Source organism: Apteryx mantelli, chromosome 3 (genome assembly GCF_036417845.1).
Source record: "Apteryx mantelli isolate bAptMan1 chromosome 3, bAptMan1.hap1, whole genome shotgun sequence".
NCBI lineage: Eukaryota > Metazoa > Chordata > Aves > Apterygiformes > Apterygidae > Apteryx > Apteryx mantelli.
In genome coordinates this window covers 15,688,231-15,702,952 of record NC_089980.1, presented here as the reverse complement: position 1 = coordinate 15,702,952, position 14,722 = coordinate 15,688,231, and the positions used below count along the sequence as shown (strand labels likewise).

At 37.4% G+C, this 14,722-nt stretch overlaps 1 protein-coding gene across 2 annotated transcripts in view; it reads right to left on the bottom strand.

The window, feature by feature from the left end:
- FANCL (FA complementation group L) overlaps positions 1 to 14,722 on the bottom strand; it is a 43,160-nt gene that overhangs the window by 17,612 nt on the left and 10,826 nt on the right. The window contains exon 6 of one of the 2 annotated variants that reach the window (XM_067292744.1): positions 9,202 to 9,316. In XM_067292744.1, coding sequence (XP_067148845.1) covers positions 9,202 to 9,316 — 115 coding nt within the window. The remainder of the gene's footprint in view (positions 1 to 9,201; positions 9,317 to 14,722) is intronic. The other variant, XM_067292745.1, reaches the window with a different exon arrangement.

Sequence of the window (14,722 nt, the reverse complement as noted above, 5' to 3'; positions counted from 1 at the left end):
TATTTTTCATGATATACTTCAATGCTTGCATAAAGTAAACTTGTTTTCTGTATATAAAAGTATGCCTAGAACAGACTAAGACAGAACAATTGTTCTGTAGGATGAGTTTTGGGACCATCCCAGCAGCTTCTGCCAATTATGTGCTAACTTTCTTGGTAAGTAAATTCATTTTATGCACTCTTTCATAGAATGCCTTTGAACAAGCGATTGCAAACAGATTCCACTAACTTTATAGTATTTTTAAAGAAACCCTACAGCATTTCTTTCTCTGCATTCTTAGCCAAATTTTCTTTAACAGCACAACACAATGTTGTACTTCTGTGCACCAGCTAATTGGCAAGAACTATGCATTTTTATGCAACAACAATTCTGTGTATGTTTAGTATAATGATTTTAAACCTTGCAGGATGAAATCCTATATAAAATAAGGTGAGTGATTCCTGAGGAGATGGTATTATAAAATACTATGACAGAGCATATCAATGACATCATATTTTATATTACAGTTACATTCAAATATATATTTATGTTAGAAATCATCCTATTATTCTTTATAACAATTTAAGCAATTATTAAAAAAATACTTACATTGAATATTTGAGCATGCATCTAACAGTATAGAGCAAAAATATTTTCATAACCCTAGCCAAACCATTCATATAATTATTGTCAAAACATCCTGTCCACTACATGAGATATAAGTTCTTTCAGTTGCCTGTTAGAATTTTGGGGATTTAAAATGGCAAGCACCCAACCTACTTCCTAGAATAACACCTATTAGTTTCTCGTGCAATACAAAATGTAATCTGATAAATTAAACCTAATGTAGTTTTATAGCTTTCAAAAGGTTTTCAGAAAACTTCTCTAGGTCATTTATTAAATTGTGAATGAATAAAGATATCTGAACCAAGTATTTTCAACCAAACAAATTTGAAAACTGTTTCACAAAATGTAATCTGAGCATTAAACAATAAATCCTTTTAGAAGGCTAAGCCTAATAATTCATTAAAGTCCAAATTTTGTAGCACATTATTTGGCAAACATACCTAACTCTATGATATGAGCATTCTCAATCATTCCAGATTTACTTCAATCTCCCAAAATTTTCTAGACACTTCACAAATACAATTTATAGAGAGCAAATATTCTGAAAGGACTGTTTCTGGTTCAAAGAATATTAAGACAGGGACAACAAGTGGAAACATCTCACAATGCATTAAGTAAAAGTCCTCAAAATGCATCCAAACTTTAAGAAAGATAAGGAATATTTAGTGGTTTATCTGAATACACACGGTAACTTCATGAAAAAGAATTTACCAAATCATTGAGAGAAGTATTTCTTCCTGAAACCATTGTCAGCAGGCCTAAAAATTCATTTCACTGCATGGCATCCAGGAGGACAAGGCTGAACAAACTCACCTGCCAGAATACAAACAGGCAATATATGCTGGGGGGTAGGAGGGTTTAGCTCATATACTAACCTTATCCAAAGAAAGAGCATAACAAAAATAAACATACTTTTATTAAAGCAGGTTATCACAAGAAATCCCATTAAAAATACTTCAATAAAGTTTTTTTAAAAAGTGTTAGACATGTATACCACTGAAAATCAAATCTCCATGTCACCAAAACTACGTCTCACACATAAATTCTCTCATGGCAAGCTTAAACGCCAGACACATTTTAAAAAGGACAAATACAATTGATGGTTTCATCATAACAATCACTTGAAAAAAAAGTTGATTGATGACTACTTGTTACAATAGACAAGTTGCATAATCTAGTCTTTTTATTACATTGTATCTTTAGTTGTTAGAAGGTGCTGACTTCTACTACTAGGAGTCTCAACTTCAGACATTTTATTGCTATAAAGAAAATACACAAGTTTTTGGATGAATAGAACACAGTAATCTCAGTCCCCCTTATGGCAGAGCGATAAGGCTTACCAGAGGAGACACAGGATAAAGCACCACGCTACCTAGAATTAGGTACATGCTATTACCCCACTATCATGCTGAAGCAATTCAGTAAGCATGTGGCAACGCTCATGGATACAGATCTGAATCTCCAGATTCTCCTTACTCTGCCCTTCTTATATAGGTGAGAGAAGCACAGTCACATAACAGAACTCTAAAACCACATATAGGCATACCTTGTTTTTTTGCGCTTCGCTTTATTGTGCTTCACAGATACTGCGTTTTTTACAAATTGAGGGTTTGGGGCAACCCTGCGTCGAGCAAGTCTATTGGCGCCATTTTTCCAACAGCATGTGCTCGCTTCATGTCTCTGTGTCACATTTTGGTGATTCTCGCAATATTTCAAATTTTTCATTATTATTATTATATCTGTTATGGTGATCTGTGATCAGTGATCTTTGTTACTACTGTAATTGTTTTGGGGCACCATGAACCATGCCCATATAAGATGGCGAACTTGATCAATAAATGTTGTGTGTGCTCTCGCTGCTCCACCGACTGGCCGTTCCCCCGTCTCCCTCCCTCTCCTCAGGCCTCCCTATTCCCTGAGACACAACAACATTGAAATTAGGGCAATTAATAACCCTACAATGGCCTCTAAGTGTTCACGTGAAAGGAAGAGTTGCATGTCTGTCACTTTAGATCAAAAGCTAGAAATGATGAAGCTCAGTGAGGAAGGCACATCCAAAGCTGAGAGAGGTCGAAAGCGAGGCCTCTTGCGCCAAACAGTTTGCCAAAGTGTGAATGCAAAGGAAAAGGTCTTGAAGGAAATTCAAAGTGCTACTCCAGTGAACACACAAATGATAGGAAAGCCAAACAGCCTTATTGCTGCCGATATGGAGAAAGTTTTAGTGGTCTGGATAGAAGATCAAACCAGCCACAACATTCCCTTAAGCCAAAGCCTAATCCAGAGCAAGGCCTGAACTCTCTTCAATTGTACGAAGGCTGAGAAAGGTGAGGAAGCTGCAGAAGAAAAGCTGGAAGCTAGCAGAGGTTGGTTCATGACGTTTAAGGAAAGAAGCTGTCTCCATAACATAAAAGTACAAGGTGAAGCAGCAAGTGCTGATGTAGAAGCTGCAGCAAGTCATCCAGAAAATCTACCTAAGATCATTGATGAAGGTGGCTCCACTAAACAACAGATTTTTCAATGTAGATGAAACAGCCTTCTATTGGAAGAAGATGCCACCTAGGACTTTCATAGCTAGAGAGGAGAAGTCAATGCCTGGCTTCAAAGCTTCAAAGGACAGGCTGACTCTCTTGTTAGGGGCTAATGCAGCTGGTGACTAAGTTGAAGCCAGTGCTCATCTACCATTCTGAAAATCCTAGGGCCCTTAAGAATTATGCTAAATCTACTGTGTCTGTGCTCTATAAATGGAACAGCAAAGCCTGGATGACAGCACATCTGTTTACAACATGGTTTACTGAATATTTTAAGCCCACTGTTGAGACCTACTGCTCAGAAAAGAAGATTTCTTTCAAAATATTACTGCTCATTGACAATGCACCTGGTCACCCAAGAGCTCTGATGGACATGTATGATGAGATTAATGTTGTTTTCATGCCTGCTAACACAACATCCATTCTGCAGCCCATGGATCAAGGAGTAATTTCAACTTTCAAGTCTTATTACTTAAGAAATACATTTCATAAGGCTATAGCTTCCATAAATAGTGATTCCTCTGATGGATCTGGGCAAAGTAAGTTGAAAACCTTCTGGAAAGGATTCACCATTCTAGATGCCATTAAGAACATGCATGATTCATGGGAGGAAGTCAAAATATCAACATTAACAGGAGTTTGGAAGAAGCTGATTCCAACCCTCATGGATGATTTTGAGGGGTTCAAGACTTCAGTGGAGGAAGTAACTGCAGATGTGGTGGAAATAGCAAGAGACATACAATTAGAAGTGGAGCCTGAAGATGTGACTGAATTGCTGCAATCTCATGATAAAACTTTCACGGATGAGGACTTGCTTCTTATGGATGAGCAAAGAAAGTGGTTTCTCGAGTTGGAATCTACTCCTGGTGAAGATGCTGTGAACACTGTTGAAATGACAACAAAGGATTTAGGCTATTCCATAAACTTAGTGGATAAAGCAGCAGCAGGGTTTGAGAGGACTGACTCCAATTTTGAAGTTCAACATCGAGGCAAGACCCTCCATCAGCAAAAAGATTATGACTCGCTGAAGGCTCAGGTGATAGTTAGCATTTTTTAGCAATAAAGTATTTTTTAATTAAGGTATGTACATTTTTTTTTAGACATAATGCTATTGCACACTTAATAGACTACAGTATAGTGTAAACATAACTTTTATATGCACTGGGAAACCAAAAATTTGTGTGACCTGGTTAATTGTGATATTCGCTTTATTGCGGTGGTCTGGAACTAAACCCTCAATATAGCCGAGGTATGCCTGTATACAACCAGGACAAAATATCCTGCAACCACAGTGCCTTTCAAAGACCACTCACAAATCCTGAAGCAGGAGTTAAGAAGCTATGTTAAGGACAAGATCAAACTTCTGGACAGCACTGACAATGATTGGAAATTGCAAGCAGACTGCTGAAAGTCAGAGACCTATAACTAACTATGAAAATTGTATTAGAATATTTTTAAAAATTAGTTGAAATTGGATTTATGACGTTGTTTCTCAATTAAATGAACAGTTTGGCTCTAGTTTGATTACAGCATTTTTATAGAAATATAACCTATATCAAGACAAGATTCTTCCTCAAGCACAGGTGACAACACATGTGATTGGCTGCACTGACAAAACCAGAGATATTTGTGTGCAAAAAGTAGGTGTTAATAGTTTTACTTCATTGAAGCAAAAAGTTGGAAATAGCTTTTATCATCCACTAAAGAATATGCAAGAGCACTACAAAAATCAGACCTAATTTTAGTTTACAAGATTTGTAATTTCATTCTTGTAATTCAAATGAGCAATTTCACTCCAAATGACAAAGAAAATCTATTCCTCGAAAATTCTGTCACTCTCTGCACCTTCATTACATAATCAAGTGTTACTCCCATCTTCGTTTTACATGGTTTCAGATAAGAAACTCACCCCGAGTTAGAAACACAAGAGCAAATTTTAAACAACTAAAAAAAGGATGTAAGACATAAAAAGGAAAATTCTAACACACAAATTTTAATTCTATTATTCTCCTTTTCATACTGTATTCTTAGAGCTGAGGCCCTATTAGCATAGCAACAGGGCCAGATCAGAACTCTGTGTCAAGACGGGGTTTATGAACAAGCTACAACAAGAAAACTACAAACAATAGCTCCCAATACTGAAAAATAAAAACTGTCCAAAATTGCTACTCAACTATGTATTTTGCAGAAAAGCATAGATATGAACGTTAGGGGATTCCTGGATGAAGATTCTTCACTGCTTCAGACTAATGGACACCTTTTACCAATAGATGGGAACAGGCCATCATCTGCTCTTTCTCATGCTGAGCTTCAGAATATCTTTAGAAACGACCAGAATTAGAACATGCATAATCAAATAATTAGCCAGTTGTATTTTAATAATAGATTGTATGGAGATCATATCTGAGAAACTAGGGGCTATACTATTGCCTTAGAGTTCTGAAAAGCTCTTATGAAATAAGTCACTCGCATTGAAGGGGAAGGAGGAGGATCTGAGGAACAACAGGTCAGTTAGCCTCACCTTGATCCCTGGGAGGGTGATGGAGCAACTGCTCCTGGATACTATTTCCAGATATGCGAAGGATAGAAAGGTGATTGGGAGTAGCCAGCATGGATTTCCAAAGGGAAAATGGTACTTAACCAACCTTATAACTTGCTAGGATGAGAGGAACGGCTTGGTCGATGAGGGAATGCTGCTTGCCTTGACTTCAACACAGCTTTCGACACTGACTCCTGTAACATCCACATAGGCAAGCTCACGAAGCACGAGCTAGATAAGGGGTCAGTGAGCTGCACTGAAATCTGGCTGAACTCCTGGGCTCACAGGGTTGCCACCAGCCGCACAAAGCCCTGCTGGAGACCAGCCACTAGAGGGGTCCCTTAGAAGTCGGCACTGGGGCCAGCACCATTTGACATCTTCATTAATCACCTGGATGACGGGACACAGCGCACCCTCAGCAAGTTCGCAAGCGATACAAAACAGGAAGCAGTGGCTGATCCACCAGAGGGCTGCGCTGCCATTCACAGGGACCTCGACAGGCTGGACAGATGGGCACAGGGGAACCTCGTGAAGTTCACCAAGGGAAGTGCAAAGTCCTAGTCCTGCACCTGGACAGGAACAACCCCATGCACCAGAGCAGGCTGGGGACTCACCAGCTGGAGAGCAACTCTGCAGAGAAGGCCCTGGGGCTCCTGGTGCACAGCAGGCTGACCAGGAGCCTGCCATGTGCCCTCGCAGCAAAGAAGGCCAACAGCCTCCTGGGCTGCATTGAGAGCGGTGCCAGCAGGTCAAGGGAGATGATCCTTCCCCTCCACTCAGCACTGGTGAGCCCACGTCTGGAGTGCTGCGTCCAGCTCTGGGCTCCCCAGCACAGGAGACACATGGACTTACCGGAGAGAGCCCGGCAAAGGCCCACAAAGATCATTACGAGAATGGAGCATCTCTCACGCCACAAGAGGCTGAGAGAGCTGGGACTCTCCGGCCTGGAAGAAGAGAAGCTTATATTTAGAAATATCTGATGAGAGGGTGTGAAGAAGACAGGGCCTGACTCTTTTCAGTGGTGCCCAGTGACAGGATGACAGGCAATGGGCACAAACCGGAACACATACAGGAAATTTCGCTTAAACATAAGAAAGAATCTTTTTCACTGTGAGAGTGGCTGAACACGGGAACAGGCTGCCCAGAGATGTTGTGACGTCTCCATTCTTGGAGATATTCAAAATGCGACTGGGCATGGTCCTGAGTAACCTGGTCTAGCTGATCCTGCTTGAGCAGGGGCAGGTGGACTAGAAGATCTCCAGAGGTCCCTTCCAACCTCAGTGGTTCTGTTATACTGCAATTTTTTTTCCATATAAAACTACAGTATTCCTAAAAACCTATGCTCTTTAGGATCTGCTTCAAGGCAATCACTCCCTGAAATATTTGACATATACAGTATATTTTTATAGTTTCTAAGATGATAAAAGTCAAATTTGAGAATTAAGAAAACCAGAAAAATTTAAAAGCCATTCACTAAAAAAAATAAAAAATTAAAAATTAAAAAAAAATCCTAGGAATAAATATTCTTCAACAATGCATCAGTATTATCCAGTTTTCGGAACTTAAAACTGAAGATTCAAAAATACAGGCTTTTGAGTACCAAATCCTCTATGTTTCTCATTTGTGACAAATAGTATCTTGTCACTGAAAGGCTCCTAAACACTGTGGTCTCCACTGCGTAGCTCTTTACCCCATAAAAGTCCCAGCCCACCTTTGCAAAAACAGCTGTTGGTCTTAAAATCAAGAACATGATTTTCTCCAAAAGAAAATCTCAGGACTATCTAAAACTTCATCTCCCCAAAGCAATAAAAAAGAAGCACTGTTAGTGTATTTCCATTAAGCATTCCATGGATTCTTAAAAACTCTTTCTGTGCTGATCTGAAATACACTGATTTTTAGGACAGACCACAGGGGTCATTTCTTTGGTCTTTGGAAAAAGTGTGGGAAACCGAGAATCAGCCAGTGCATAAATGTAACAGTGTTTGATCATTGTGGCTGCTTGTTAAAACTGGGGGATTGCACTGTACTTTGTTTCTGCACTTCTGTACTTCTAAATAATTAGAAGGCTAAGACAGTACTGTACTTCAGCTGCCATAAAATTAAAAAAGAAGCTTAGGGGCAATAACTTGCATTTCATTTCTAGTGTCATATCAAGTATGGAATACCAGCTCCCTTGTAAACAATGACAATATAGTCAGGGTACATTTATATTGTTCCTGCACTCTCAATGGACCATAACTATACTTCCTGACATCATATTTTTCCATCAATGTATTTAACAATTGACTGACAAGCAAATTAATTATGCATTCATCACTCTATGTGTATATGTGCAAATGTACATATAAATGTATACTTAAAGTACACTTTTATTATTTTTTTGAAAATCAATTTAAGTAACGTCCACTCCCAAACAGTCCTTTTTCGACAAGATCCTTTGTCCCTCTAGGGTAAAATTAACTTGTCTTATGTAAAACTAAAAGATTTCAAGTATTCACATGGAATATAGGAAGTCTGGGAAGGTGAAATTTAATCTTACACTACCATGCCCAATCCTCATCCCTTCAAGACTATTACTCTAGATGTTGGACCAGGTACGGTCACAAACCATCAGTGTTTAGACAGGTAGTAGAGTCACTGAAGTGACTGTCTTGGATCCATTTTTTCCCCGATGGAAGACAACACCAACACCGTATTACTGTCACCATACAGCCTGGATATTCAGTGCTTCTGGTAAGAGATTCATGCTTTGCAATGTGCAATTTTTCAAAGAAATAACACAGTTTGAGTTTAATGTATCAGGAAGAATTAAAATTTTGTTGCCTCCAGACATGCCATTGGTTTGGTTCCCCCCAGGAATGATTCCAAGACTGCTAGGAAATATCAATAGGACTTTGCACTGCCAAAAATCAAGCAGCCTTCCATGCTACACTTAAAACAACAGCACAGTAAATTTTCACAACACGAATCAAGGCAGTATTTAATGAGTTACAGGGAGAATTAGTAACAGGAACATTATGTTAGAAGCAAACACTGTCAAAATCAGTCAATTATTTAGCCTAAAAAGAAGTAATTTTTTTAACATAAGGACCCCACTTCTGTAGGCAGTCTGTCTTAAATCTTTGTCTCTACAGCTTAAACAGTAAGACTTGCTAAAGAAGCAACCCAACTCTAATTCTTGTTACACGCTTAGTCTCTGGACTGAGTGATAATGAAAGAAAGTCTCCCAAATGGCTTTGCCTGTAATACAATAAAATAATTGCAATATCATAAAAGGCTTTTGCATATGGTGCACAGCTTCACATGAAAAGATTCTTATAGATAGCCATAAAAAGTACAAATTTTAAATGAAGTTAAAGTCTGAAAACTCTATATAAAATCATTTCACCAAAAAACACATTATCTTGCATAACAAACACGCAAGAATTTCTAGAAATAAATCAACTCTCTAAAATCCTTATGAATTTAAATAATGCATTTCTTTTTTTCCAGGAAACCTTAAAACATTCTCTCCATATATAAATTCACCTTTGCATTTAACTTCAGAGTGATTAGATGTTGTCGACCACACGAGTCTTCAGCTTTTAGCTTGACTGTGGAAAGACCAGTATCCACGTATGCAACTCTGGAAGAGAAAAGAAAACTGTAACAGAATTGTAGGAATTACAGTTTGAAATGTCTGCAATACTCTTATTAGTCTGTTAGAAATATTAATCAGAGGAAGTCCTATATGCCAACCATTTCTGCTGTTCTAGATTTACTGCTGTTAATACACCAGTCTACTGCTTAATGCAGTCATATATCTTTGGGTTATTTACAATGTGTGTCAAGGCTCACGCTGTGGTCAGTGAGCACTATGTTTCAGTTTTCCATCACTGGAACCTTTGACACACACAGCATGTTCCTGTCAGCCTCTACTTATGTACACATTAAACTTCCTGTCAAATCTTTGATCCATTTCTGCAGTTTCTTACAGTACGAGACTTTTATGCTCTTGATTTGCTTTTCTCTTCAATGAAGTTCTCTTTTATTATCAATACTATTATTGTGGAAAATTCAGTAGATATTGGCTCATATTCTGAAATTGATTTTCTACAGATAACAGTACTGGAACAGGTACAAAATGAGTTATTTACAATGATTTCCTTTTGTTTTTATGACAGTTTTACACAGTATGCATGCACCCAAGCAAGTATTAAGTACATACCAAAGGTTAATAAGTTTTAGAACTTAGGACATAATCACTGACTTTTTGTGTAAAATGTTACTGATTTGTGTTTCCCACAAAAATGAAAATGAATACAATTGTAACATACATTGTTCTCTAGAAATGTGTTCTCCTGAGCAGTTTCAACAACTGCCAAAAAGATTCAAACTTATCCATACATCTGCTAGTGAGCTGGGCAAGTGAATATTTTGACATTCTCACTACGTCAGTCTTGCGTAAAGATAAAAAGCAGTGTAAGATTATTGTACAAATTATCTCCTAGACTAATGGTAAGACCCATCAGAGTTCAAAGCGAGCATCTGCTTGCTGACCTAAGTAACATTTTTTTAAAACTATTACATACTAGCCCAGTCACTTGAGCCAGCATGCTGGGACAAATGGTTCTCTTTCAAGAGGAACTGGCAAGGGAATTGTAGAAGCTTGTTTTAAACAAGAAAAGAGGACTAAGCCATAGGTTGTGTCTCCATAGATGACACAGCCTCAATATGCAAGAACTGAAAAATAAAAACAGAAAAAACCGTAGCAGTAGTAAGTGGGGAAAGAGATATATTATTTCATGTTTAATGATGATTGTAATGCAATATTAAACAGTCCTAAGATACTTGGGAGTATTTTGACATGCCTTTGACATGCAATTCAACTGCAGGCAATAAACTGATTTTATTTAGATAGAATTCAGACCATCCCTACTGTAACTGGAAAAATCGTTACTCCCACCTCGTTCTAAAGTTCACCTTAAAATTATACCACAAAGTTTTTTATTTTACAGATAAGAAGAAACTATCTACATCCCACCCCTCCATCTACTTTTGCCTGGGGTGGGGGAAACCCCAAACCAGCAGCGATGGCACAGTATGGGCACTCCAAGAAAATATATAGTGACCTGTCCAAAACAGCAGAACTGGTGCCAGTCATAATGCATTGGCAGTTAGATGGCAAAAGAGAAGAGGAAAATTTAAAGGCACACTCTCAGGGTGTCTAGGATTTAAAATTACCTGTTCTGACAGTTACCTTGTTTGGAACATTCCATGCTTGCGATGCCAGGAAGGTTTGAGTTGTTTTAGTTTAAATCAACCATTTTTGAAGTTCCTTCCTCTGCACCGGGCAGGATGGAACAAGACTAAAAAATGATTTGCTTTTCCTAGATAGCAATGGACACAGTCATCTTAAAATTTATTTCTGGAATCCTTAAGGATTCGGTGTTTTTATAATTAGTTTAAAAACCTGACAGCAAGCCTTTAAAATAAATATTTATATATGTGTGCATACTTATATATTTAAACTATGGATATACACACACATATGATTATATTAAAAATAATTGCAACAACTTTGTGATTATATTCAATCATATCTGTAAAGAACACAGTTTTATTGAAAGCAGGTATTAGACAAACTGCAAAAAAATAAAGAGTATTTTGAAAAGGTGCAAATGATGACTACCTATTTGATGACGTATGTATGGATACATCATAAAAATTCTAAAGAGAAACTACTTTACAGGTTAGAGTCCATTATTCTTCTTAAAAAAAAAATCTTCAGTTTTAGGATTCATATTGGAAAGTATCTTTTTAAAGCAGTCTAAAATGTGATTTGCAATGACCTTGAGATAGTAGAAAAGAACTGTAAAAAAATGTAGATCCTCACCTGTATGCTGCACCACTACAATTCAGTCCAATTTGGAAATTCTTGCAACTTTTCAATATTCTGACTTCAACAACTATCCGCTACTAGACGACACAACTATTCAGGTTAAACAACACAACAGCTTTCAGGTATTATTCATCACAAACAATGTACTTGGAGGTTTTCTCATAAAACACTGTCTTCCCTTTCAAACTTTCCCACAGCCAGCAACAGCAAGGAACAAAAAAAATCCTCAGACAACAAGGGGCAGACAGGGTTGAAGAATGCCCAGAATGAAAATTCATAGCTAGTCTCCTTTCTTCTCAACAGAATGTAAAAAGCAATAAACTGCCCCTGGGGAATGAAGGAGGATTCAATTTTCCATTTAGTATAGAAAAAAGTAGTTTAGTGGCTACCTGTTCTGTAACATCATTCCACCAATCTTTGGATAAGAAGAGATGAAAAGGAAAGTTGGACAACCTTGTAAAAGTCATACAAACCTCTTCACATAATTGTATGATAAAAGAAGGAATTGTTTATATAGCCGATATTTCACCTATATAAACCTTTATTCCTCCGTAGGCGCCATCATTTTATCATATACGAAGGAATTTAAAGACCATAGAGATGGAAAACCTCAGTTAAAGCTCAGAAATAATTCAACATAACACATAAATGATATTTCATTGAAAGTGCATGATAAAGCAGGATTCCATTGGAAAGGAGGAGGCAAGAAGAGAAGATACCTGTGATATGAAAAATCTTAGTAAGTATCGAGCAGAAATCAAGACTGCATTGAGACATGTCTTGAGACAATCAGGAACATGACTCACACCATGGACTGAAGAGATACTGGCGGTCTTTATGAATCCACATGACGGTGATAGGAGTCCTACAGACTCTTTCACAGTCAAAATCCTACCTTCCTGAGGCACTGTCATTGAATTCACCAGTCAGATTATGAGATAATATTAAAAGATCCTTTCCATTAGCTTACTACTACTTCGTGCATATCCTCTCCCACCTCAACTGACACAGACAATATTTTTTAGGTTTCTGCTGCTATTTTCCACCTTCCTAAAATGAAGTATCCTCGTTTGAATTCCTCAGCTGTTGGGAGGAAAACACGGAATTTTGGTACAATTCTAGAACCTGTTGAACCGTGACTTCTGCGTACACATATTCAAAAATGAAAAAAACATGTGCCGCCTCTTTGCATCTAAATTAGGTCAAAGAATCAGTATCAAAGGGAAAGTGATTATATAATCACAGTAGCCTGCCCATTTGCAATCTTTACTGTTTTTCCTTTCAGTGGTTGAGGACAAAAGAGGCATAAGATCATTTCAGATAATGTCTCCAACTTCTTTCTGAGAGACTTCACATATTCCTTAGATAAAAGTCATTAGAACACACTAAATTTGTACCATCTCTGAGAGCTTCTTAGCTCACTTCAGAGATAAAGGAGCCACAGCCTATTGCTTTGATTCTCTTTTGTCCAGATTTCTTTTGTTATTCTATCAGATTTGAATGCAATCAGCTTCATCAGCGCACTTCCAGCATGACTCAAAACTCACTAGGAAAAAGTAAATATAGGGCCCAACAGAACATGACAAGCCAGTTCTTTTCTAAGCGGAATCCTATAAAATAAAGCCAGAGGCTTCTCAACACGTGAGCAGTAATCCTTCCTGGCAGTACTAAATGCAGGCTTAGTTAGTGCTGAAAGAGCATATGAGGATCTTTTTAATAAACATGTGCACATACATGTGCATCACCTGCAATTCCAAATCAGTCTTGACTAAAGCAGCCTTCTTTGTAGTTCATGAATACATTATATTGCTAAAAGAATACTAAAATTAGAGGGGTATTTGCTAATATATTTCATATCACCTCTCCAGGTTATTATTCCCCTTTCAATTCATATTTCAGATATGATCGCCTAAATACAGTCTAGCATTTTTATTAATGATTAACTTCCCTAAACAAAAAAAATTAAATAATGATTTTATCTGTAACAGAGGTTGATCAAGAGGTGTATGTATAATGAATTACACCATTGCACTGGACAAAAGCACAGAGAGTTGTGTGTCCCGATGAAAACCATCCTTGCCTAGAAATCAGGTGAAATTCTGCCTTAGAAGTACACTCTCTGATAGAACACTGATGTGGTTTTTTGATAATAAGTCACTGAATGTTTTGTATGTAGAGCATGTCAGAGGAAATATTGGTTTCATGATCAGCTACTGAATTGTACTTTAGAAGTGTATTTTATTTTGTGGGAGAGTACATACTCAGAATTTATTTCCAATGCTAGCAAAATTGCGTAAATATGTTTAGGAATTTTTAAATAATAAATTTGCAGACCTGAGTATGAGAAATCTGAAAAGAATGTCTTCAGGCAGCACAACTATATACTTAGTAATGGATATCACCGAGAAAATTCAGCTGAAGATAACAAGGATAATGTAAATCTTTAAGTAAAAGTGGGTATTCAAAGCAAATTCTTATTTAATGTTAATTACAAGTAAGTTATTTATACATGAATCAGGTGAGAAAACTCAACCCTGTTCTTCAATCCAAGGCATTTTTATTTGATGTAGTAAAACCAATGCTTATGAAAGTTAGCTTACCATCTGAGACTAAGGTAAAAGTAGATTGTCTTGAGGACAGCCTCAAATGTAGACTTTTTTGCTTTCTTTTTACAGAACCTAAAAGGTAGTTTCTCAGTCAAGACTCTTCAACATCCTACACAATCTTTCATCTTAACCCCCTGAAAGAAGGCACCATGAGATTAACTGTAAATTATCAGTGAAATTAAAGACAGTGTATAAATATATCTCCTTCATGTCTCCCTACATTGAAACAACTACCTTCTTTAACATCATGCATGTCTCCTGGAGGTTCTAGTGGAAAGGACACAAATCATTCTATTGCAGGCTCTCTGGTCTAGGAATAAATGATTCAATATCAGAGAATTTGCCAGTGCTGGCACATGTGATGGCAGATAAAACCTTTCAGTTAAAAGTCTGCAAAACAGGAGGTTATCATCTGATAGTATATGGGACTCTGAATAATAGAGTCTGAACTCTTCAAGACCCTAATGAAAAGGCACCAAGGGACAGGTATGTGTACATTTCTTTCCTTAACAAAGAAAAATATCCTTTGCTAATGTGTCATTCTTTCCTATGCTATTAAAAC